The sequence below is a fragment of the Alosa alosa genome, chromosome 7, assembly GCF_017589495.1.
Source record: "Alosa alosa isolate M-15738 ecotype Scorff River chromosome 7, AALO_Geno_1.1, whole genome shotgun sequence".
NCBI classification, from domain to species: domain Eukaryota; kingdom Metazoa; phylum Chordata; class Actinopteri; order Clupeiformes; family Clupeidae; genus Alosa; species Alosa alosa.
The window spans coordinates 5,845,357-5,868,344 of NC_063195.1; the positions used below are offsets into that span (position 1 = coordinate 5,845,357).

Sequence of the window (22,988 nt, forward strand, 5' to 3'; positions counted from 1 at the left end):
CATGCTAGCTAGACATTTTCTGTTTGCAATTAAAAGTGAATTATGAACCTGGTAGCCACTTACAGTAGCTATCTGAGTGGAATGTGATTCAATTGGCATCATGTGCTCAGTTTAAGGGAAACGGATTAGAAAGACCACTCTTCATATTCTATCACAGTCCAAATCAGTGTGGGCAGCCTGTCAAAGTGCCCTCTCACCTTTTATAAATGGTCAGTAGTGGGAACTGGATAACTCCGCAATCTCTAGCATTATTTTTGTTGTCCTCATGATTTCCTTTTAATAGTTTCTTATATTAAAAATCAATTATCAACAACGAGAAGCCAGCTGGAACCTGCCACTCTCTCTCCCACCAGACAATCAGAAAAGAGTATTTCTTCTCTCCGGGTGATAATGAGGAATAAGCGCTTAATGTCATCTTTAGCCAGGTGCTTACTCACACTGGACAGAAGCCTCATATGTCATCTTTAGCCAGGTGCTTACTCACACTGGACAGAAGCCTCATATGTCATCTTTAGCCAGGTGCTTACTCACACTGGACAGAAGCCTCATATGTCATCTTTAGCCAGGTGCTTACTCACACTGGACAGAAGCCTCATATGTCATCTTTAGCCAGGTGCTTACTCACACTGGACAGAAGCCTCATATGTCATTTTTAGCCAGGTGCTTACTCACACTGGACAGAAGCCTCATATGTCATCTTTAGTCAGGTGCTTACTCACACTGGACAGAAGCTTCATAACTGTGCCCAGCAGTGGAAAAGCAAAACACACATTTTAAAATCTTAAGGATATGGGCCCACTTCATAGATTTTCATTATTTGACCTGACTATCACCTATACTGTTAATTTTTAACAGTTACAGTTTTTTTTCAGTCGCTAACAAGCGTTTGTCTAACCAGTTGTCACATTTTCAAAACTAAACACAATTAGCACAGCATCGGTCTTTTGTGGCATGTCGTTTTCACACAATATGCAGTCAGTGAACACATTTTTGCAATACTTACATTTTTTTAACAGACAACCTATACCTCCCAAAAAAACTACAGTATGGATTGTTTTTGTAGTATTTACGTATGTCAACACACAACATCCCACAATAGCAAACACAATATTCCAAACCTTAGATACACTATCAAAACCTCTGCTTCTGCTCTGCATCTGCTACCAAATGGTTTTATCTCCGGTGCATCGCCTTGGATAATATCAGATGCAATGTTGCTGAAAACATGTGGCCTAACTCTGAAGATCGCAGAGATTAGATACAGTAATTTTGTGCTTTTTTTAGTTTCCCCCCTTTTTATCTGGGCTTTTTGCTGTTGTTTTTCAGTTGTTGTTCAGAATGCACTTGTGTGTTTCATGGATATTTTATTTACTGTAAGCAATACTGTAAAACCTTTTCTGTTCTATCATACTGTAAACAGTATTTCTACTGTAGCCTATCTCCTATAGTAAACAATAAAGGGGAAAAAACTGATTTGCTTTTTACTGGAATGCTTTTGAATGTGAACATTACATGTGGACATACAGTTTCCAACCAAGAAATTTAGTGTAAAAACTGTGGATAGAGCATCTTTTGCATGCAAATACCTGTAAAACTGAAACATAAAAGTCTATGCAGTTGTTGTAATGTCAACAATAGCCAGTATTTTGAAACCTGGTGTACTTTGATTGAATGCATGTTCCTTGTGAAGTGAAGTGAAGTGAAAACAAGTCTTATTCTTTGACAGAATAATTTCATTTTAAGTCAGATTTCCAGTGTTTTGGTAAAGTTTTTGTGTGCAGAGAAATATGTGTTCTGTGTTGAAATGAAGAGTTAATGTATATTTAACAGAATGTGTTTTTGAGAAGAAAATTATCCATTTGGCTAGTTGTGTTCTGTAGGTGTGAGTCTGTGTTAAGAGTTTAGAAAAGGTATCTGAAGTATGGGTAAGTGCTTGTTAGCGATTGAAACTGTTATGTACCAGTATTCCTACCATCATCTTGTTAAACAAGATGATGGTAGGAATACTGGTACATAACAGTTTGTCAGATCTGTATACTGTTGTGCAAATATTTTCTTGAAACGACAACTTTACTTTTAACTAAGAAATTAATTCAAAAACAATGGGAGTCTATGGAGCGAGACGGCTAAATGTGTCTCTTTCACCTCATTGTCGTTGAGAAATCTCAGATTTGTTTGTAATTTTTGCAAATTCAACATGGATTATAGGCTACTAAGCAGTGTGCATTTTCTTTGGCTTCCCTTTTGAATGCAACATTCAAATTTCTAGACAAAAAATTATATCTCGAAGTGGATTTTGAGGGGGGCAGCTCATAGACAGTAAAAGGTAGGGACAGCTCCATAGACCTCCATTCATTCTGCAATCGCCCGCGTGCGCCCTCACGTGGAACCAGAGAAGGAACTGTTCTCCCCTTTTTAGACATTCTCTGTTACAGTCTAAAAGCAAGAATAGCGAACTCAAGGCTTCTGTAGTCCCACTCCAGCCCAGGTGGTGGAAGTAGTACACCTTAATCTTGGTTTACCAGTCGCCATTAAATGGTAGAAAAGAAGATCTGAATATCCAGTAGCCTAGGCTGCTCTGAAATAGGGGAATTTCACAACAAAAACAAAGTTTTGTTCGTCGTTGAGGGAGATTACCCTGAATGAAGGAATATAGAGTAATGGAATTGGTTTGAGGTAAGCTTTGCTTTTTATATCTTAGTATTAGCCTACTCATAAATCTTACGATAGTATTAACTACCGGCAGTAGCCTACTCAAAAATCTTTCAACAGCAGCACTTCAGCATCAGGGAAAAGACAGACTGCTAACGCACAGAGTTCCTCGGTGTCCTGGACACATTTCCAACGATCGGATCATTCAATGTACTCCCCTAATGATCCCCATTTCCCAAGTGTGATATGGCAGTGATTAATTAATTTCCTCACTCTCCACGTCAAGCTAGTTTGTGTAGTGAGCGTTGCCTTCCATCGCTCAGGGGTGCGTTTCCCAAAACCATAGTTGCTAACCTGTTAGCAACTTAGTTGGTTGGCAATGGGAAATTGCATTGCAACCAACAAACTTAGTTAGCAACTATGCTTTTGGGAAACATGTCATCGTTTTTAAAAGCGGAGATGGAACCAAACTCTTCAAATAGTAGGCTACAGTGGAACACGCAGTTGCAATTGATAACAGACTGGAGTGGAAATGTTGCAAAATAATCCCATTCGTTACAGTCTGAAAGCGAATTCAAGGCTCCTGTAGTCCCACTTCAGTCTAGGTGGTGGCAGTAGTTCTCCTTAATCTTAATTTACCAGCCACCTTAAATGGTACCGAAGAAGATCTAAAGATTCCACACAAAAAAAAAACTAAAGTTTGTTTTGCAAACAAAGTTTGGTTAGCATCTATTGAGATTACACTGAATGGAGAAAGGGCCTGACCCATCTGCCTAGGGTCAGATATAGGACAGTAAGGTCTGTATACATGACAAATGCATACGTTTAGAGTCAGGTGTAGAGAATAGGACATGGTGTTTAAAGCCACCCGAGGCGAATGTTACAAGAGGTGAGATGGTTACATATCCGGTATGATAATGCATTAATAACAAGCCGTGTGTGCGTGTGATGATGTTGTTAAACGGATGATAAATATTGTACCCTCTTCTTGCTATGTTCATGCTCTGTTTTTCAGGTACCCGAGGAGGTAATGTGAGTTTGAAAGGCGTTAAAATAACACCAGCCTGTTGGCCCTGTTTTCCTCCTTTCCTCTATGAATACAGACAAGAATCTCCGGACAGGATCCTCGGACCATTGCTATGGATCTTGGGCTGTCGGTAAGCTCTGACGGTCATGAAGCATTCCAGCTGCCAACACCAAAAGTAGAGGATATTAAAGTAGAGCAATATGATCACATGATCACATGTCAAGACGACGAGGAGGAGAAGCCGCTCACTGAGCTGTTATGTAAAACTGAGTCTCTTGGCTCTAATGAAGCATCACAGACAACAGTGAAGTTTGAAGTGAAATTAGAAGACAATGAGGATGAAGTAGACGACCAAGAGGATGATGAAGAATACCAAGACGATTCTCTTCAGGGAGGTAGGACTTAGGAACTACACACTGATACACTAAGAGTTCATTAAATAAAATGTTGTCAGTTTGCAGATATGTAGTAGTCTACCATTGGATCCATTAGAATGGATTTACTACCATTTAGCCAGGTTGATGGGGTCAGGTGGGACTTGAATGTTAGAATGATAGAAAAAGTTAGAAAACCCACTGGAGTCTTAAACCGACCTGTTTCCTACAGACCCTGTGTCTTTGGCCCACACACACACACACACACACACACACACTCTCTCTCTCTCTCCCCCTAAGGCTATAGGCTGAAATGTGTCGATGCCGTCACAATTGAACACGGTCTGTGCTCCAACATTTGCACTGGAGTCCACAGCTCCTAAACTGACCTGTTCCCTACAGACCCCGTGTCTCTGGCCCAGATGAAGAGGGTATCAGTGGTGCTGGTGGACTGCTGTAGACCACAAGGACGACGAGGGAAGGAGGAGGAGATGCAGATGCTGACCAACAGAGATGCACATCAGATCGAGACCAGTAAGATTCCACACAAACACACACACACACACACACACACACACACACACACACACACACACACACACATTCTCCCTAAGGCTACGTCTACATCAGGGGTCGGCAACCCATGGCTCTTTGATCCCTCTGATGTGGCTCAACTTTTGAAATTAATTAATGAGTATTTAATTCAAATGTATTCTATTTTAGTTTGTTCATTTTCCAAATGTAATAAATCTGAGTAATTTAGCCTATATAACTTTCCACCTCACTTGACTCCGTAACCGTAGCTGCTCAATATTGTTACATTCGCGGTTCGTTGCCATGTCAATATCAAACTCCCTACATTTCAGTCAACGAGAACACTTTAATTGTTATTGTTGATGTGTGCGCCTGCTGTAGGCTAGATAAGGAACATGTCAAAAAGGAAACGTCAGCGAACACAGCTTGCGAGCGCGAACACAAGGCTGAAATGGGAAAGTTTCCATCCGAAGACTGATTCTGATATCTGTATTCTGCAACGAGTTAGTAGGCTATTGCTGTGTTAACCCTGTTCGGTTCCACTTGCATGTGAGAAATCTTTCTCACATATGAAAAAATATAAAGACAAACCTGCGCTCACTTTTAAGTGCAATTCCGTGCAAAACGGTCACATCCATAAAGCCAACACAGTGCCATGGTATTTATTTGACGTTGTGGATATGACAGTTTTGCGTGGAGTTGCCCTTAAATGGTGACAGCCTCAATTCAAAAACAAACCTGTTGGCAAATTTGGATTTCGAGTTTTTGACATAGGAGAGGCTGAAAAATAGGCTACTTTTTACCTCTGTTTTGAGGTAGACCGGTGTCTGAACAACATCAGTCAAAACTGGTAGCCTATGCTAATAAACTTAGAAAAACAAATTTGCATTTACTGTTGGCTAACATGCACCAATGGAGGTTGGTGGTTATAAAAATAACGGAAGAAGGAAGGTGTGCTTGATTGATTGAACAGAATAGAAGTCATCATTTGGTGATATTCTGAGAAACAATGAGACATTAACATGCATTAAGTAGGGGTGGGCGATATATATCGTATATATTGTCTGATATGTACTCTGTTGGTCTGCTTAGTTTTACAGTGAATCCTATGTAAAGGTTTGAAAGGAACTTCAGCCTCAGACTTTCTCTTGGGAAACTGTTAGGCCTATTCATCTTCTCTAATGTAGCTGGCTAGACCATGTCATTGCCACACACCCAAGTGGGGGCAGAATTGGAAATGTGTCATAGAGTGAATGCATTGGTTGATTTGGTTAAAAAGTCACAGGTTAGGTTATTGATTATTATTGTAATGATGCTATTCATAAATAATTAGCGGTAAAGTAACTCAGACTTTAACAAAACATTTTTTTTTAAAGGATATCGACTAATTATCGTTATCGTCAAAATCACAAAAAATATTGAGATATTATTTTTTGTCCATATCGCCCACCCCTAGCATTAAGTAATGTATTAACATAACCATAACCAATTAATTACATTTACACAGGACAGCTACCATAGATGGGGGTGGCAACAAATCAAAAAAAAAAACAAAACAAGCAAACAAAAAATTACAATTCTTCCAACTCATTAACATGTAAATGTAAATATAAATACATACATTGTACCAGTGGCAGCTGGTGGTTATGAAAATAACAGAGGGAAGGTGCGCTTGATTGGTGTTGGGAGGCATATAGGGCTGGGCGATATACCGAATATACTTGATACATTGCAGTTTGCTGTACGTGAGATACATTAAAGTGGTATATCGCAAATATCAAGTATTTCACCGTCATCATTTTTTTAAGCGGCAACGCTTACTTTGCAGTTTTGTGTCGCTATCTCTCCTAACCTCTCCCCCTCCCTCTCAGTAAAAACGTGAACAACGCACGTTACATCATCTTGGCCTGCCACAGATTCCAGATTCATTGGCGCGCCCCTTCCACGTGTAACATGTAAAAAAAAGGGACAAATGTACTGGTCACACATGTGCGACTGGATGTAAAATTCAGTCGCATACTCTCAAATTTTTGGGTCGCAAAATGCAACCATTTGGTCGCAGTCTGGAGCCGTGTCCTCTGATATCCACCCAACCTGTTACTCCAACAGACACGCACGGACACACACATACCATTTCATCACCACACACACACACTATATAGTTTTTTAATTACAACTTTTAATTTATTCTTTACAGTTGAGCTGAGCACGAGGAATTTCATTACTTATAATCAGTAATGGGCAGTAACACGTTAGAAGTAATGCTTTACTGTAATCCAATTACTTTTTTCAAATAACTAGTAAGTAAGGGATTACAATTGTAAAAAACAGTAATTACATTACTTTTACTTTCCTGCAAGCAGCCTGCGTTACTGCGTTACTAAACCGTTATTTTTCCATAGGCAGTAAAAGAATTTGGGATTTTTCCTTATGGATTTTGCTTTGTGAGACTTAAAACCACATAACTTTCCGTGTCCCGCCGGCCGGACGGTTACCCCCCTCCCCACCTCCCCAACATTCTAAATCAATTGTATGCACCATATTGCTATGTAGCATAGTAATGTTATACACCATTTCAAAGCTTTGACTCTTGGGAATCCAAAAATGACAACTTTTTTCATGTACAATCTGTATAGTGCTTTACATTCTCAGATGAATCTTATTATGTCTCAATTAAATTTGATCCAAAATGCCCCCCTCCCCCCCTTCCGCTTTTGGTGCTACCCTGATTTCTGGCTGCAGTGTAGCTGCAGCACAATAAGTAGATGCAACATATTGGGTACTGAAATATTCACAAGAATCCATAGAAATTGAATCTTCATGTTGTGTTATCCAATATTAGTTGTACAGATGTATAGTCTATCTTATACACACTCATTGAACCAACAAAGTAAATGCAAAAATAGAGACATTTTCATTTATCATTCCATATTTCCATATCAATGACTGTAGTCATTCCATATCAGAACCCCTGAAGTATAATCCAAATACAAGCATATAACCTCAAAGTGTTGCCTTTCATTTGAGACCAGGATTATGCTTCTACACAAAGGGGTTCATGTGCAGTAAGCATTTGATTGTCAGTATGCATTTTGGATAACAAAAAGTCCTATGGGGAGTATCCATAGGCATTTTACAAAACGCATGGGCATACCTTGGCAAATAATAGTCTAAAGCACTCATATTTTCATTCTATATTGATCTACTTTTGCACACAACTTCACAAGACCTGGTGCTGGGGGCTCAGTTGTGTTTCTAAGGGATATCAAGAGACCTAGAGGGCTGAAATGTGGTCAGTTCAGAGATGCTTGTAATCCGGCAGAAAGAAAAAACTATATTCTAGCCCAACTCTTTGTGAGTACATCACACATTTACTGTGACTGTTTCCTACAGAAACTAGAGGTTCTCAGCTTTCTATAGAGGTCCAACATTTGATGGTAGGCCCCAGAATAGGTGGGAACAATGCCCTTGTAAATAGGCACAGTGCAATTTCAAGTCGTATTTTCGTGTTTCTGCAGCATTGTTTCATCCCTAACAGATAGTTGTTCTGTCACGTGGAAGAGCCGACTAAATATGTATAAGAAATGACAAATATTATAAAAATAACAAATAATCATATAGGCTACAGCTGTCGCCTACTTTGCCCAATTCCTGTTTGGTGTTGGAGAGAGGTCACTATTGGTTTTTATAGTTCACGTCACTATTTGCATGAGCCACGACTAGAGAGACTTGTGATAATATCAAACATGTTTGATATTGTCGTAACGGCAAAACTAGAAAAGGACTGACTCTGACTAGGGCTGGGATAAACTATTATTTTTTAAACGATTAATCTAGCAATTATTTTTTCGATGCATCGATTAATCTAACGATTCATTTTTTCAGTCCGATTCGATTTCGATTCGATTATCGATTATCTCCCCATTAATTCACTAATAGCAACTTATACATGTTTATTTACATATCTGAATGAAAAAACATGAATTCTTTAACATTGCAATATACGTTTATTGCTTTTAAGATTACAAAATAAAGACTATACAAGTGCAAAGTAATGCATTCTTAGTCAGAGGTAGCATTCAATAAAGTTCAGTAGTGTATGTGTAATTGAGTGCCTGTCATTTTAAGACGTGTGGGAATCCTTGCAATTAACATTAACACAGTTAAAAGGCTGCTGATGTGTGGATGCAATTCATAAGTAGTTAGTTCAAATAACGGTTCGTACTTCTCCTTTGGACAAGCACTTTTGAGTCTTGGAAAACACTTTTCCATTTACATCGGGATTTTGCAAACATTCAGAGTCAATAAAATGAGCCCTGCATGAATAACGAATACAAGCAGCTGCAAGTAAGCATGCTAAACTTGACATCCAAACAGTATTATAACGTTAGCTTTGAGATACTGCTTGATTGTATACTGTAACTTAACTTAGTTTAGTCTCCTCAATGTACTATGTTGTGATAAGACCTTAGCAGAGTTTAACTTTAATGCAGCAGTTTTGAACAAATTTGCGCAGCATGGTCACGATGCTAAGCGGATTTAATAGCAATTTAGCCCACTGTGTTCTATGCAGTGCTTCTATGTGGCAACAACAATCCTTCAACAATCGTGAATATTTTGTTAAATGCACATGCAGAGGAGGAGCAGCAGCGGGCTCGTTACAAGAGAGAGCGGGCGGGGCGAGGAAAGGCTGTGTGAGTAAAAAGTGCAGCTCAATGAAATTATTTTATCTTATCTTTAATTTAAATAGTAGGCCTACAACATAGAACATCCACGTGTGGTGGCCGGTTTTGATTTCGTGGTGCCCAGCCACAGATTAGTCAACGTATGGAAAACAATGAAGGTGTAAGATTAAAAATATTTAGCAGCACACGTTATGCTTGACGAATCGACGCTCATATTTTGCGTCGACGTATTTTTTGCGTCGATTTCATCGATTACGTCGACGCGTTGTCCCAGCCCTAACTCTGACTGACTTAGAACTGCTAAGATTTGCACCTTACACTTAACGATCTAGTTGACGGGAGCGCGCCACGATTCCAGTACAACTCACATGATTTCTGTCTGACTTTGGAAATTTAGTCGCCGACTGTGAAAACAATTGTGCCGTTTTGCTCCCATAGAAACAAATTACGTTGCTCTATCTTGTTAGTAATCTAAGATCTTTGCCTTAAGTGCTTATGCCTCATTCTAATTCTAAGTCTCTATGGTAACTCTTACAGGTGCATCAAAATATCCACACGGAACACAACAGAATGATGAACTCAACCTGCATCTCCTAGAAGGACTGTACCACTGTGCAGTCTGCAGGAAGAGTTTCACAGCCCTGAAAGAACTCAAGAAACACCAGAAAAGGCACTTTTGTGTCGTTAGTCAGAACACTGGCAAAGAACACTGTGGAAAGATGTTTACGTACATTTCAGGTCTTAAAACTCATATGCTGACTCACAATGGAAAGAAGACTCATGTATGTGCCCAGTGTGGAAAAGCTTTTTCACAAATGTCATCTCTTAAAAACCATATACTTATTCACACTGGAGAAAAGCCTCATAAATGTGCCCAGTGTGGAAAAGCATTTAAAAGGGCCACAACTCTTAAAATCCATATGCTTACTCACACTGGAGAGAAGCCTCATCAATGTGCCCAGTGTGGAAAAGCATTTAAACAAATGTCAAAGCTTAACCGTCACATGCATATTCACACTGGAGAGAAGGCTCATCAATGTGCCCAGTGTGGAAAAGGTTTTTATGAAACATCATCTCTTAAAAACCACATGCGAACACACACTGGAGAGAAGGCTCATCAATGTGCCCAGTGTGGAAAAGGTTTTTATCAAACATCAACTCTTAAAATCCATATGCTTACTCACACTGGAGAGAAGCCTCATCAATGTGCCCAGTGTGGAAAAGCATTTACACAAATGTCAACTCTTAAAATCCATATGATTACTCACACTGGAGAGAGGGCTCATATATGTGCCCAGTGTGGAAAAGCTTTTTATCAAACATCAGCTCTTAAAAGCCATATGCTTACTCACACTGGAGAAAAGCCTCATCAATGTGCCCAATGTGGAAAAGCATTTACAGAAATGTCAAGTCTTAGGACCCATATGTTTACACACACTGGAGAGAAGGCTCATCAATGTGCCCAGTGTGGAAAAGGTTTTTATCGACCATCAGCTCTTAAAAGCCATATGCTTACTCACACTGGAGAGAAGGCTCATCAATGTGCCCAATGTGGAAAATGTTTTTATCAAATATCAACTCTTAAACGCCATATGCGAACACACACTGGAGAGAAGCCTCATCAATGTGCCCAGTGTGGAAAAGGTTTTTATCAAACGTCAACTCTTAAACGCCATATGCTTACTCACACTGGAGAGAAGGCTCATCAATGTGCCCAGTGTGGAAAAGGTTTTTGTCAAACATCAACTCTTAAAATCCATATGCTTACTCACACTGGAGAGAAGCCTCATATATGTGCCCAGTGTGGAAAAGGTTTTTATCAAATATCAACTCTTAAAAGCCATATGGTAACTCACACTGGAGAGAAGCCTCATCAATGTGCCCAGTGTGAAAAAGCATTTACACACATGTCAAGTCTCAAGACCCATATGCTTTCTCACTCTGGAGAGAAGCCTCATCAATGTGCCCAGTGTGGAAAAGGTTTTTATCAAACATCAACTCTTAAACGCCATATGCGAACACACACTGGAGAAAAGCCTCATAAATGTGCCTAGTGTGGAAAAGCATTTGAATTGACCACAACTCTTAAACACCACATGCTAAGACACACTGAAGAGACAGGTCATAAATGTGCCCCGTGTGGAAATTGTTTTCTATTTGCTTCAACTCTTAGATCCCATATGCTTACACATACGGGAGAGAAACCTCATGAATTGCGTTTCTAATCCTGGTTCTAATTACCCTGGAAATTCAGAGTTCTCACGAGAGCACAATGGAATTGTCTCTGCGAGACACTCTGGCAATGATGCACGTTACTTTTACCCCAACATTCTGGGGAACCAGCTAAACTGATGAAGACAGCGCTGCAACGTTGGAGGACAGTACACATTGGTCGTAGTGTTATCCGATTGTGTCGAAGTCCTAAATCATTCAGAGTAAACATGGTCTAGTGTTATCCAATTGCGTGCAGTGAGATTTTTAAATGCATGGTTGTTGCCGCCCGTCGAGTTGGGCCATTACATTGTTCGTGGCCAGACCCTTAATCTTTCTAGATTACCAGGGTCTGGAATCTCCAGGCTAGGTTCTAATATGGCATCGGTGCCAATGCAAATGATGTTAAAAACATTGAATAACAATGGATATTGGTGCCTCATTTTGTAATTATGTACACTTGAAAACCTCATAAATGTGACCAATGGCATATCTAATATCCACTTGCGAACTTTCAATGGAGAGAAGCATCATCAATGTGCCCAGTGTAGAAAATCCTTTAAACAAATGTCAAATCTTAGGACCCATATGCTAACTCACACTGGAGAGAAGCCTCATGTTTGTGATCAGTGTTGCAAAGCCTTTGATAACATCTCAGGTCTTAAACGCCACATGCTAGTACACACATGAGAAGCCTCGTAAATGTGACCAGTGTGAAAAAGCTTTTTGACCCTGGACACGCCTAGACTCGAACCCGCGAACAGCAGAACCTTGGATTGGGAGACCCAGGCAGAACCTGCGAACAGCAGAACCTCGGATTGGGAGACCCAGGCTACTAACTCTCAGGCCACTCTTGAGGGGTCGGGGAGTGAGGTTTACCACACGTTCCACATTATTGTCTGATTGTTTCTCTGAATAAATTTGCTGCTAATCAAGGTTAATTTTCTTGATCTTGTTTCATTGTGAGTATGTTAAATCACCAAAATATGATTTGTGATTTTTTTTTTTGTTTTGTTTTGATTTTTGTTTGTTTGTTTTTTACTTCAAAACTTTACTTCAACTTTTATGGGAGGTGTAGCCTATACAACTCATGATTGAAGTCAATATCAAGGTAACTTTATTGTCCCCGAGGGGCAATTAATTGCACAGCCAGCAGACAGATATAAGGACAAGGCACACAACAATACATATAATTATAAGTCGATTGTTTTTTTTTTTTTTTTCATGGACAGGGAACCAAACCAGATAAAACAGAAGGTTAAAACATTCAATAAAACAGGAATAGAACATTCTCATATAAGTGGGGTCAATGTTAAAATTCCTCAGTTTGCGATAAAAGTACATGCTCTGATGGGCTTTGGCACAAACCGCATCAGTATATGAATCAAAAAATAGCTTGCTATCAATAGTTATGCCAAGGTAGTTATACTCTTGTACTATCTCAACTGGTTGACCATCAATGATAGTGGGGGGGGAAGAGGAGGACATTGCTTCCTAAAATCAATAATTAGTTCCTTAGTCTTTGCCCCATTTATGTTTAAAAAGGAGCGCTTACACCAATCATTAAAATCCTTCACTATTGGTCCATGGTCAATCACAGTGTTATTCTGCAAGCTTAAAAACCTGTTTTCCATCATTTGTGTATAAAACAAAGAGGAGAAGGGAGAGGACACATTTTTGGGTGGAGCTAGTAGAAGATAAAAGATTGCCAGATAAAACACTGTTAACTTTAACCCTTTGGGATCTGGAGGTTAAAAAGTTAACTAACCAAGCTATTAGCCCAGGGTTGATGTTGTGTGTCTTTAAAAGTCTGTCTGCTAAAATATGGGGTTGAATGCAATTAAAAGCTGATGAAAAATCAATAAATAGTAGTCATACAATATTCTTTGCCTCTTCCAGGTGGTTAAAGAGATAGAGATAGACAGATAGATAGTTTATTGATCCCCAAGGGGAATTTCAAGGTCTCGGTAGCATACAGACATCACACACAACATGCACTTACAGCAGAAAAAGTAATACACATATAAGAAAACTCCACTGTGCACTAGAGACAGTAGAAGATAAACATGATACTATACTAAATACTAAATATACTATAAAAACTAAATCAAATATCAACAAAAAAATGGTTAAAAACTGTGTTGAGCAGGCTGCAGGTCATTATCAACGTATAACTTATAAACGTAGAAACTACCAGAGACTGTTTTTGTAGTCACATTGTTTCAAATTTCCTATGATGATGCATCATTCCACAAAATGGTTTGTTTTCTCCATCATCAAGTTATTCAATTAGGCTAAACATAACCTTAACTCAAAACAGCTGTTAGGACTATGCACATGCAGCCATGCTTAAATTCTTCTTACTGCACATTTATTATAATATAATTAGGGCTGTCAAACTGTTTTTAAATGAATCGCTAATAATTCAAAATGTCGGTGTCCACCACTCTAGTTCATCCAAAACAAACCAGAAAAGGGACTCAAAGTGCTAAATACCGGAATTTTCCTTTAACAATGTAAAGCAATTCTCACCAGTGTATCTTCATTGGGAATCGAATGAAAGCAAAGAAAGTTACTTTAAGAACTTGATTTTAAGACGCATTTGATTATTTCTACTTAAATTTCAAACGATGTGCAGCGGACCTGAGGCAACACAATGTATTCAGAAATATAAGTATAAGTATACAGTATATACTCTTTTGATCCCGTGAGGGAAATTTGGTCTGCATTTATCCCAATCTGTGAATTAGTGAAACACACTCAGCACACAATGAACACACAGTGAGGTGAAGCACACACTAATCCCGGTGCAGTGAGCTGCCTGCAACAACAGCGGTGCTCGGGGAGCAGTGAGGGGGTTAGGTGCCTTGCTCAAGGGCACTTCAGCCGCTTCCTACTGGTCAGGGTTCGAACCGGCAACCCTCCGGTTTCAAGTCCGAAATGCTAACCTAGGGCCATGGCTACCCCATTCCAGGTCAGTTCCAGGTCATTTAATGTTATGGAAAGTCATCTGCAATTGGAATTATGCCTAGAAGAAATAAAACTACAGATATTGATAATAAACTAAATATATAGTTAAATTTCATGGTCAAATTTGTTTTATCACTCGAAAAGGCAATTCATGCATTCGACCATTGGTTTAGGCATTTTATTGTAAGAACAAAGTACCAGTTCAGGCACTGTCACTGTTTTAAAAGTATCGATTTAGCACTGGTATCGAATAAAACCCAAACGATACCCAACCCTACTTTTAAGAGACGTCAATCACTGCCATACATTCATACCCCACAGACCCCGTGTCTCTGGCCCAGATGAAGAGGGTATCAGTGGTGCTGGTGGACTGCTGTAGACCACAAGGACGACGAGGGAAGGAGGAGATGCAGATGCTGACCAACAGAGATGCACATCAGATCGAGACCAGTAAGATTCCACACAAACACACACACATACACACGCACACACATATTCCCCTATTACAAGTTGATTTACCATCAAACTGGCTTAAAAGGTGTTATATTAAAGGGGAATTCCAGAATTAAAACAACCTAGGGTCTATTTTCAAACCTCTATGAAGCCAATATGATGGTAAACAAACCTCTACAAAGCCAATATGAGGGTAAACAAACCTCTATGGAGCCAATATGATGGTAAACAAACCTCTACGAAGTCAATATGATGGTAAACAAACCTCTACAAAGCCAATATGATGGTAAACAAACCTCTACAAAGTCAATATGATGGTAAACAAACCTCTATGAAGCCAATATGATGGTAAACAAACCTCTACAAAGCCAATATGATGGTAAACAAACGTGTAATGGTAGCCTGGCTAACGTCAGACCTCATCTCATTGAGACGGGGTCTGGGAACTAGACATTAATTTTCTCGTATTTGAAACGTGGTTTACGAATGCCCAGAGCCGTTTATTGGGCGCTACGAATGTCTATCAAATGCGTCTGTACGTAGCTCATAACGGCTTCGGTGTGTTGTCATCGTCTTGCTGCCCTCCCTCCGTTCTGTGATTGGTCCCCTAACTGAGTCGCCTGGCTAATGTCATACCCTCATCTCAAATGAGATGGGGTCTGGGAACTAGGCATTCATTTTCTCGTATTTGAAACGTGGTTTACGAATGCCCAGAGCCGTTTATTGGGCGCGACAAATGTCTATCAAATGCGTCTGTACGTGGCTCATAACGGCTACGGTGTGTCGTCATCGTCTTACTGACCTCCCTCCGTTCTGTGATTGGTCCCCTAACTGAGGCGAAAATTTGCTCCATGGAATCCAGGCTGCCTAGCAGCGTGAATAAAATTGTGCGCGTAAGGCAGCATGGGAAAACCCAGGCTAGTGTAATAGGGGAATCTCGGAAGAGCCATAAATCATTTACTTTGTCAGTAAATGCAGCTCTTTGGAGATTTTGCCTGTTGTTAGTCCTTCGTCTCCAAAAGAAAGCCACGTTCATGCCCCTAGACTGCAGCGCTGTAGCTGCCTGGCTGCTTTAGCTGTTGACACTAGCAACTCAAGCTAGGTCTCTTTTTTTTTTCATACCGACAATTCTTGGGGACCTCGAGAAACAATGCGGAAATCTATGTGAAAAATGGCCGGAGATTCCTTTAAGGATTGTTTTCAAACTATTTGAAGTGGAATATACTGTGTCTTAATCTGGTCAGTGGTAATAATGATAAATATAAGTATACTCTTTTGATCCCTATTTCTACTTAAATTTCAAATGATGTGCAGCGGACCTGAGGCAACACAATGTATTCAGAAATATAAGTATAAGTATACAGTATATACTCTTTTGATCCCGTGAGGGAAATTTGGTCTCTGCATTTATCCCAATCTGTGAATTAGTGAAACACACTCAGCACACAGTGAACACACAGTGAGGTGAAGCACACACTAATCCCGGTGCAGTGAGCTGCCTACTTCATCAGCAATGAGGGGTTACGTACCTTGCTCAAGGGCACTTCAGCCGCTTCCTACTGGTCAGGGTTCGAACCGGCAAACCCTTCGGTCACAAGTCCGAAACGCTAACCAGTAGGCCACCGCTGCCCCCAAATGATAATAATGATTAAGTGGAATATACTGTGTCTTCATAATGAATTTTTGATGTGGTACGTCGGTCATTGCATATGGTAACTCTTTCAGGGGTATCAGATGATCCAGATACAACACAACAGAAGATCCATGGACAGCATGATGAACTCGACCTGCAACTCGAAGGAAGGCTGCACCACTGTCTGCAGGAGGAGTTTCACGGCCCTGAGAGAACTTTAGAAACATCTGCAAACACACTCTGTTGATGCGAATGAAAATGAGATAAGAATAAGAATGAGAACTGGCAAAAAGCTGCACACATGTACCCAGTGTGGAAAAGCTTTTCCACAAAGTTCAACTCTGAAATTACATCTGCTAACACACACGGGAGCGAAGCCTCATAAATGTGCCGAGTGTGGGAGAGCTTTTTTACGAATTTATACTCTGAAAATCCATATGCTAACACACACTGGAGAGAAGCCGCATACATGTGTCCAGTGTGGAAAAGCTTTTTCACAAATTTCAACTCTGAAAATCCATATGCTAACACACACTGGAGAGAAGCCGCATACATGTACCCATTGTGGAAAAGCTTTTACACATATGTCAACGCTGGATAGACATCTGCTAAGACACACTGGAGAGAAGCCACATACATGTGCCCAGTGTGGAAAAGCTTTTTCACAAATTTCAAATCTGAAATTCCATATGCTAACACACACTGGAGAGAAGCCTCATAAATGTGCTGAGTGTGGGAAAGCTTTTTCACGAATTCCAGAATTTAAAGCTCATATGTTAAAACACAAAGGAGAGAAGCCTCACAAATGTGTACAGTGTGGAAAAGCTTTTTTAAACATTTCAAAACTTAAATCCCATATGCTAATACACACTGGTGAGACGCCTCATAAATGTGCCCAGTGTGGGAAAGGTTTTCATTCGATGGCACATCTTAAATCCCACATGTTCATACACAACGGAGAGAGGCCTCGCAAACGTGTCCAGTGTGGAAGAGCTTTTTCACACATTTCAACTCTGAAAAGGCACATGCTTGTACACACTGGTGGGAAGCCTCATAAATGTGTCCAGTGTGGGAAATCTTTTGCACAAATTCCACATCTTAAATCCCATATGTTAACACGCCAGAGAGAAGCCTCATGAATGTGTCCAGTGTGGAAAAGCTTTTTCAAAAATGTCAACTCTTGAAAGCCACATGCTTATACACTAGGGCTGTAATATACATTTACAAATGTACAAGAGGGATAAACATTAGGTGCTGTTTGTCCAGAGTGTTTATTATTTTATGTTGTCTGGTTTATTATAATCAGTGCATTGTTTTTGCTGAATAAAACACAGTGATGGGTTATCTTTTGCTGAATAAAACACAGCGATGGGTTATCTTGTGTAGGTACAATTGCTCTTCAAAAAGGGCTAACTTTGAGAAAACAGAAAACATTCCTGATAACTATTAAAAAAAAGCCAAAGATCAAAATTGGCCACATGCCAACGCATTTCAACTATAGACCCTTTCAACAATAAAAACAAAAACAATGCTTGAACGTTCTATTTGGTTCCCAATCTACTTCCTCTGCATTAAGATAACATAATGGAATGTTAAAACGGAAGCCTTGTGGGGCCACCTATGATGCTGATGATGGAACTCTCTTGAAAGGGTCTATACAGTTTTCATCAGGGCCTGCCAGACACACACAGCACAGATGAGGACATTTACCAGGTAGAGAGGTAAGACCTAAGTCCCACCCCCAAACATTAACAACAACAACTAGGTAAGTGAAAAGACGTATTATCTCATCACAGCCAAACACATACTGAGCTGTCCACGGGACCGCAAGGGAAACGCAGATGACTGAATCCAGATAGTGGTGTTTGCACAAAGCTATTTACTGCACTTAAATATTATTATGCATACACATACCAAAGACATACTTACTGATGATATGTCTAAGAACAAAACCAAAAAAGCGTTAGAACAGACATACCAAAATGAAGCCAAATACTACTCAAGTTGACCTTAATTACTCACAACAAATAAAGGGACCCCCTTACTATGTGACGCTTATGTTACGTTTATGAAGACGAGCTGGATATTGGATAACATAGCCAGAGAATGTCTAATAAGGGCTCTGTAAACGGGCTCCGATATAGCCTATACGAAGCTACACTCCAGTCCAGAGGGTGGCGATAATGCACCATAGCTGGCTGCCATTCGCCATGGCAATAAAGAAGGAGTACCAGCAGCGTTGACTGTAGAAAAGTAAATAAAACTCCGCGAGGATTAATATTTCTTTACGTTTTGTGCCATCAAACAGCATGCACGACAGTTGCCAGTTAATGTTGTTTTGTTTTGTTTACTTATATAAGAAGAAATTATCTTGAAAGGCATTCTATTGTTTTTATGTTTGTCTGACTACATAGGCCTGGCCTAGCCTAGAAAACTTTGAATGGGATCTCCCTTGATGCGTTGGAAACATGGATCTCCGACTTAAGTTAAGTTCTGGCTGTAACGTTAACGCTAGAGAAACGCAGCAGGTTGACCTGCTGAACGTGATGGTGAAAGAAGAAGATATCAAAGAGGAGGAATGTGGTCATACGATTGCATTTCAACGCGATGAAGAAAATCCCTTTGCAGAGTTTCAACGTAGAACTGAAACCGACTTTGCAGAGTCCAACGCTTTACAGACTACAGCGGAGATTGAAGTGAAGATTGAAGAGGACGATGATCAAGAGCCCGATTTTCTGGTGGAGAGTAAGTCCTTTCTAATACCACTAGCCAAAACACACACATGTGCATCTTAGTTAATTGTCATATAGTGACATGAAAGTTATTGTGTGTAAAGTACAGTGTTTTTCGACCTTTTTTGTGCCACGGCACACTTTTGACACCGAAAATGTTCCACGGCACACTAACATTCTGTGTGAAGAAAAAATAAACATACCATAGCCTAAAATTGCAAATAATACACAGATATGGCCTTATTATGGCTTCTATGCAAGACCTACTCAATAAAACAAGCGCCCTCTGTTTCATTTGTAGGTGACTATATCTAATTTAATTGTTGTTATGAACTGGATATGTGATGATTCTGAGAATACTGGATATGAGGCCCCCGTTGTACAATACCTGCATACGACAAATAGTGCAATCATACAATCAATGAGAGTATGAGGTTATAAATTCTTTGATGCAACAGTTGCTTTTCTAGACCAGTGAGTGACATTTGGGTTATTTTCTGAGGCACACCTGATGATCTCTCACGGCACACTAGTGTGCCCTGGCACAGTGGTTGAAAAACACTGGTAAAGTAGACTAACTATAATTTTCCTTCATCAACATTCAAAGTAGGCCCCAAGACCTCTGTCCTCAATCTTTCTTCAAATTAATATTAATTTCGACAGACATTGATACAAGAAACAAAATGCCTTTAACTTTTGCTGACTCTTTACCATCTGTTCCATAAAGATGTTTGTGATTTGGACCCCAAATGCCCTTTTATTATCATAATTTCTTAATATCACACTATATAATATAGTGTCATGACATAGGCTAATGATGATGGATGGGATCCACGGAACATTTTGGAACCACAAAAATTAAGAACCCCTGCCCTATGCCACGATGCAGTGTCTTGAAAAAGTATGTGAATCCCTGCTAAAGTGACTATCTTCTCTTTTGGAAATTGGTCTTAATGCCTTAATAAGACAAAATGAAGACAAAACCTTTAAGGACATGTACAAAATACATACATAATGCATTACAAAAAAGAAAGAAAAGACACCAGGGAAGGTGAACACTTTTGCACTTTTTTTTTTAAAAGCATTTATTTCTTATTGTATTTAATCCAGATACAACACAACAGAAGATCCACGGACAGAATGATGAAATCAACCTGCAACTCCCTCATTCTAACTCTCTGTCTCTATGGTGACTCTTACAGGTGCATCAGAATATCCACACGGAACACAACAGAAGATCCATGGACAGAATGATGAACTCAACCTGCAACTCAAAAGAAAGCTGCACCACTGCACCGTCTGCAGGAAGAGTTTCATAGTCTTGAGAAACCTTAAGAAACATCAGAAAACACATGATGAAGTCAACAAGCAAATACACACTGGAGAGAAGCTCCATAATTGTCCCCAGTGTGGAAAAGGTTTTTCACACCCCTTAATGCTTAAATACCACCTGCTAAAACATGCGTTACAGAATCTATATGAATGTTCCCAGTGTGGAAAAGGTTTTTCACACACATCAAGTCTTTCACGCCATAAGCTTGTACACAAAGGGGAGAAGCCGCATAAAAGACTCGTGAGAGAGAGGCGTCATAAATGTTCCCTGTGTGGAAAAGGTTTTGCACTCCTCCAAACATTTAAACGCCACATGTTAACACATACTGGAGAGAAGCTTCATCAATGTTCCCTGTGTGGAAAAGGTTTTTCACACCTCCTAACATTTAAACGCCACATGCTAACACATACGGGAGAGAAGCTTCATCAATGTTCCCAGTGTGGAAAAGGTTTTTCACACACGTCAAGTCTTTCACGCCACATGCGTTTACACAAAGGAGAGAAGCCTCTTGAAAGACACACGGTAGAGAAGCCTCTTGAAAGACACACGGTAGAGAAGCCTCATAAATGCTCCCTGTGTGGAAAAAGTTTTTTACACACGTCAAGTCTTTCACGCCACATGCGTTTACACAAAGGCAAAATCCAATATAAATGTTCTTGTTGTGAAAAAGTATTTGAACAATACAAAATTTTTAAAACCCATATGCAAACTCACATTGGAGAGAAACCTCATAAATGTATCCACTGTCAAAAAGCTTTTGACAAAAGCTCAAATCTCAAAATCCATATGCAAACTCACACTGGAGAGAAGCCTCATAAATGTATCCACTGTGAAAAAGCATTTTCACAATCCAATAATCTTAAAACCCATATGCGAACTCACACTGGCGAGAAGCCTTATATATGTATCCACTGTGAAAGAGCTTTTACACAAAAGTCAACTCTTCAAGCCCATATTCTGACTCACACTAGAGAGAAGCGTCGTAAACGTATCCACTGTGGAAGAGGTTTTAAAGAAAGTTCAACTTTTAAAACCCATACGCAAACTCACACTGGAGAGAAGGCCCATCAATGCACCCAGTGTGAAAAAGTTTTTCTAAACCACGCAGATGTCAAACACCACATGCTTAAACACACTAGAGAGGAGCATTATGTGTGCTCCGCATGTGGAAAAGCCTTTGCTCACCTTTCAACTCTTAAAGCGCACATCTTCATACATACGGGAAAGAAGCCTCACGTATGCACTCAGTGTGGGAAAGGATTTTCACAAATCTCAAGTCTTCAGACTCACAAGCTAATTCACACTAGAAAGGCCTCAATTCAACCTGCAACTGAGCCTAAATCTACACTAGCGCATTTTCAAACATCAAGTCCAGGTTCCCTCCCCTGATTGGTTGTGCTTGTATCACATGACGATAGCCATGTGCTCCGTTTCCACAAGTAATAAAACATCCTCTCCACCGCTGGTCAGTCAATATGAATATGGATTAACTTACTTCAAAAGACACTATGTTACTGTTGTTGTGTATATAACTTATTGTAACTGTGTATGTTAAATAAATCCCTCTTGATCATTAGAAGCACTGTGTACTGTTCTGTCCACTGTGACACTGTGCAATGTCCACTGTGTATTAAATGTCCATCACACAAGGTACTTTGTTCACACTAGAGAGGCCTCAACCCAGGCTACATCTACACTAGCACATTTTTTTTCCGTTTGAATCCAGCAAATGTTTGTTTGAGATGGGGTCTGGGAACTAGATATTCATTTTCTCGTATTTGAAACGAGAAAATGAATATTATGAATATTATTATGAATTTTTGAAAAAAAATTCCAAACAAACAAATTGGTGACTTCTTTTATGAACAAAATCTGTGAACAATTAACAGCCAACAAACTCTCAGCACAGTCAAACCAAAGTTAAGTCGTGTTGAAAAGAGGCTGAACCTTACAAACGATTTACTTTCATAGACCACTGAAATCACTCGTGAATCACACGTGAAAATGACCATCATGTTAGATTGTGACTGGTTGTGAGTGAGATCTAACACCATCCTCCGCCCGCGTACATCGGATCTAGCTCCCGGTTAGCATTAATAATTTACTACTTTAACGGCACCGACAATCAAAAAATCTAGTGGAAACTAGATGGCAGAAGCATGTAGGCCAATCGGCCCACCAGCTTTTTCTACTTTGCCACCTACAGAGTTTGACAGGTACAATATTTCGAAAGGCCATGTTATTTCCCATAGACGTTTGACGACCGGAAGTTGGGTGGACACGAATGTTTCGGAGGCTGGACTTATTCCGGACAGGTCTACTGCAGCTTTAAGTGAGGCAAGACAACACTATATTATCAAGGTGTAATATGTTATCAAGGTGTA

General features: G+C 39.8%; 3 protein-coding genes across 5 annotated transcripts in view; all 3 read left to right on the top strand.

Annotated features, from left to right (window-relative positions):
* LOC125297286 (gastrula zinc finger protein XlCGF57.1-like) overlaps window positions 1–16,905 on the top strand; it is a 32,684-nt gene extending 15,779 nt beyond the window's left edge. Inside the window, exons 3-6 of one of the 2 annotated variants that reach the window (XM_048247567.1) lie at window positions 3,756–4,074; window positions 4,456–4,587; window positions 14,775–14,903; window positions 16,632–16,905. In XM_048247567.1, the coding sequence (XP_048103524.1) occupies window positions 3,756–4,074; window positions 4,456–4,587; window positions 14,775–14,903; window positions 16,632–16,786 (735 nt within the window). In that variant the 3' untranslated portion in view covers window positions 16,787–16,905. Of the gene's footprint in view, window positions 1–3,755; window positions 4,075–4,455; window positions 4,588–9,809; window positions 11,574–14,774; window positions 14,904–16,631 lie in introns of those variants that run through there. The other variant, XM_048247563.1, reaches the window with a different exon arrangement.
* Window positions 16,815–17,950, top strand: LOC125297382 (zinc finger protein 724-like). The gene is given in 2 exon segments (XM_048247738.1): window positions 16,815–17,653; window positions 17,655–17,950. Coding segments are annotated over 2 exon segments (930 nt in total). The 3' UTR covers window positions 17,746–17,950.
* Window positions 17,951–18,199: 249 nt separating this feature from the next.
* On the top strand, window positions 18,200–22,212 carry LOC125297299 (zinc finger protein 227-like). Of its 2 annotated transcripts, none has more exons than XM_048247580.1 (3): window positions 18,200–18,260; window positions 18,954–19,284; window positions 20,474–22,212. In XM_048247580.1, exons 2-3 carry the CDS (start codon window positions 19,008–19,010, stop codon window positions 21,991–21,993), a joined length of 1,797 nt encoding a protein of 598 aa, XP_048103537.1. In that variant the 5' UTR covers window positions 18,200–18,260; window positions 18,954–19,007; the 3' UTR covers window positions 21,994–22,212. The 2 variants fall into 2 exon arrangements, with proteins under 2 accessions (XP_048103537.1, XP_048103538.1); XM_048247581.1 differs by lacking the exon at window positions 18,200–18,260 and adding an exon at window positions 18,760–18,792.
* The last annotated feature ends 776 nt before the right edge of the window (window positions 22,213–22,988 follow it).